The sequence below is a fragment of the Mesitornis unicolor genome, unplaced genomic scaffold (genome assembly GCF_000695765.1).
Source record: "Mesitornis unicolor isolate BGI_N332 unplaced genomic scaffold, ASM69576v1 scaffold1355, whole genome shotgun sequence".
Taxonomy (NCBI): Eukaryota; Metazoa; Chordata; class Aves; order Mesitornithiformes; family Mesitornithidae; genus Mesitornis; species Mesitornis unicolor.
Window position 1 is genome coordinate 553 of NW_010184585.1, and position 1,957 is coordinate 2,509.

General features: G+C 57.1%; 1 protein-coding gene across 1 annotated transcript in view; it reads left to right on the forward strand.

The window, feature by feature from the left end:
* The first annotated feature begins 766 nt into the window (after positions 1 to 766).
* DAO (D-amino-acid oxidase) overlaps positions 767 to 1,957 on the forward strand; it is an 8,942-nt gene continuing 7,751 nt past the window's right edge. The window contains exons 1-4 of the mRNA XM_010184492.1: positions 767 to 960; positions 1,079 to 1,193; positions 1,522 to 1,598; positions 1,910 to 1,948. Coding sequence (XP_010182794.1) covers positions 767 to 960; positions 1,079 to 1,193; positions 1,522 to 1,598; positions 1,910 to 1,948 — 425 coding nt within the window. The remainder of the gene's footprint in view (positions 961 to 1,078; positions 1,194 to 1,521; positions 1,599 to 1,909; positions 1,949 to 1,957) is intronic.

Below are 1,957 nucleotides of genomic sequence, written 5' to 3' on the forward strand. Positions count from 1 at the left end.
CCTCAAGAAGGGTGCTCTGCTGAAATCCCTGAAAACCACAGCAGCCACCCCGAGGACCACGCACTGTGCAGGTAAGTTGGTGGAAAAACCTGTGTTTCTGTGATTTATTGACCAGCGAGGCGGGTGCCTCCTTGGCTGGGGCTGCAGGGGTGCATCCTTGTAGCTGCAGGTCCAGGAGGGGGCCCTGGTTCTTGCCTGCCGCGGGCTATAAAACCACGGCAGATGGGAAGCAGCGTGGATCTCCTGCTGCTGCCGGTGCTTCGCCATCCGGATGACTCATCCCTGCATCCTGGCAAATGTCAGTCCCGCTGCAGGCTGCCTTTCACAGCGGAGATGCTGATCTTTGCCTTATCCAAATCAAACGATGAAGTTTATCCGTGCTGCCCAGAAACAGGTCTGGGGTGCTGCTGGTGTCCCTCCCCATGCACTGAGCATCCAGGGCTGGGACCCAGGCCTAGGGGATCTGCCCCATTTTATCCCCAGCCCTTTCTTGAATCAATCCTTGGTCCCTCTCGGCCCAGACAGTGATCACAGGGCTGGAAAAGGAGAGAAAGCTCCATCAAGAGGGAAAAGTCAGGGGGTGGAGGGGAGCAGAGCCAGGGATGCTGCCCTGAGCATGAGGGCTGCGAGCAATGGGAAAACATTCCCTTGCAACCGTGGCAAACTGCACCCCCTCATCCATGATTTTGGAGCCTGCGTGTCCCAGCACCTCCCCAGCCCCAGCACTGCCCCTCAAGAATTTCCCCCACTGCAGAGAGCCGGAGCCATGCGTGTGGCCGTCATCGGGGCCGGGGTGATCGGCCTCTCCACTGCCCTGTGCATCCACGAGCAGTACCACAGCCTGGTGCCCAACCTGGAGATGGAGATCTACGCCGACCGCCACACACCCCACACCACCAGCGACGGGGCCGCCGGCCTGTGGCAGCCCTACCTGAACGACCACAGCAACCTGCAGGAGACGTAAGGGAGGAGGAAGAGGAGGAGGAGGAGGGTGGGGAAGCTGGTGCCGTGGGGCTGAGCTGCCCGGGCACAGCTCCGTGGGGCTGGCAGAGTCACCGCTCTCCTGTTTTCACTGCAGGGTGTGGAATAAAGAGACGTTCGATTTCCTCCTGGGATACCTGGGCTCACCGGTGGCGAAGGAAATGGGACTGTTCCTCGTTTCTGGCTACAACCTGTTCACGCAGCCAGTGCCGGTGAGGAACAAGTCGCAGCCAGGGCTGGGAAGGGCTCCAGCTCGGAGTTTGCGTGGGGGTGGGCAGGGCTGTCCTTCATCCTAGGCAATGCTCTGAATGCTCCCGAATCTTTCCAAGTTTGTCTCGTGACAGTTTGCCCAGGACTCGGTGTTTTCTGGGTCCTGCAGTGCAATATTGGTACAAAATAAGGTCTGAGCCCTCCCAGGGTGGGAGCTGGAAGAGCCCCGAGTCCCTTTGGGGTGGGATGTGTCCCCTTATGGTGGCACAGTGGGTTCATTGTGGCCATTCGGGTTCATTAATGAGCTTGGATAATTTTTCCCTGTCACAGGACCCATCTTGGAAGAACATTGTCCTGGGATTCAGGAACTTGACACCTAAAGAGCTCGAAATGTTCCCTGGATACAGGTATTTTCAGTCCGTTATTTTGGGGAGTCACTGATGTGCTTTCCCCAGGCAGTGCAGGTATGGTTGGATGGTCCCAGCGAGGACGAGAAACTGTGGGTACAGAAGTGGCCTGGCTTCATTGCAGCTTTAAAATAAGTAGGAAACACCTCAAAGAAGCCGAAAAAGCAGCACACAAACCATTCCAGCCCCTTTTACTTCACCAGATATTGTCAAACTGGGGGAAGCAAATCAGCAGAAGGTGTTTTATGCTGTAAACAGAGGGGAACACACCACACGCGTCCTCACGGCTCTCTCTCCCCATCTGCTTTCAGCTATGGCTGGGTCAACACGAAGCTGATACTGGAAGGGAGGCGGGACCC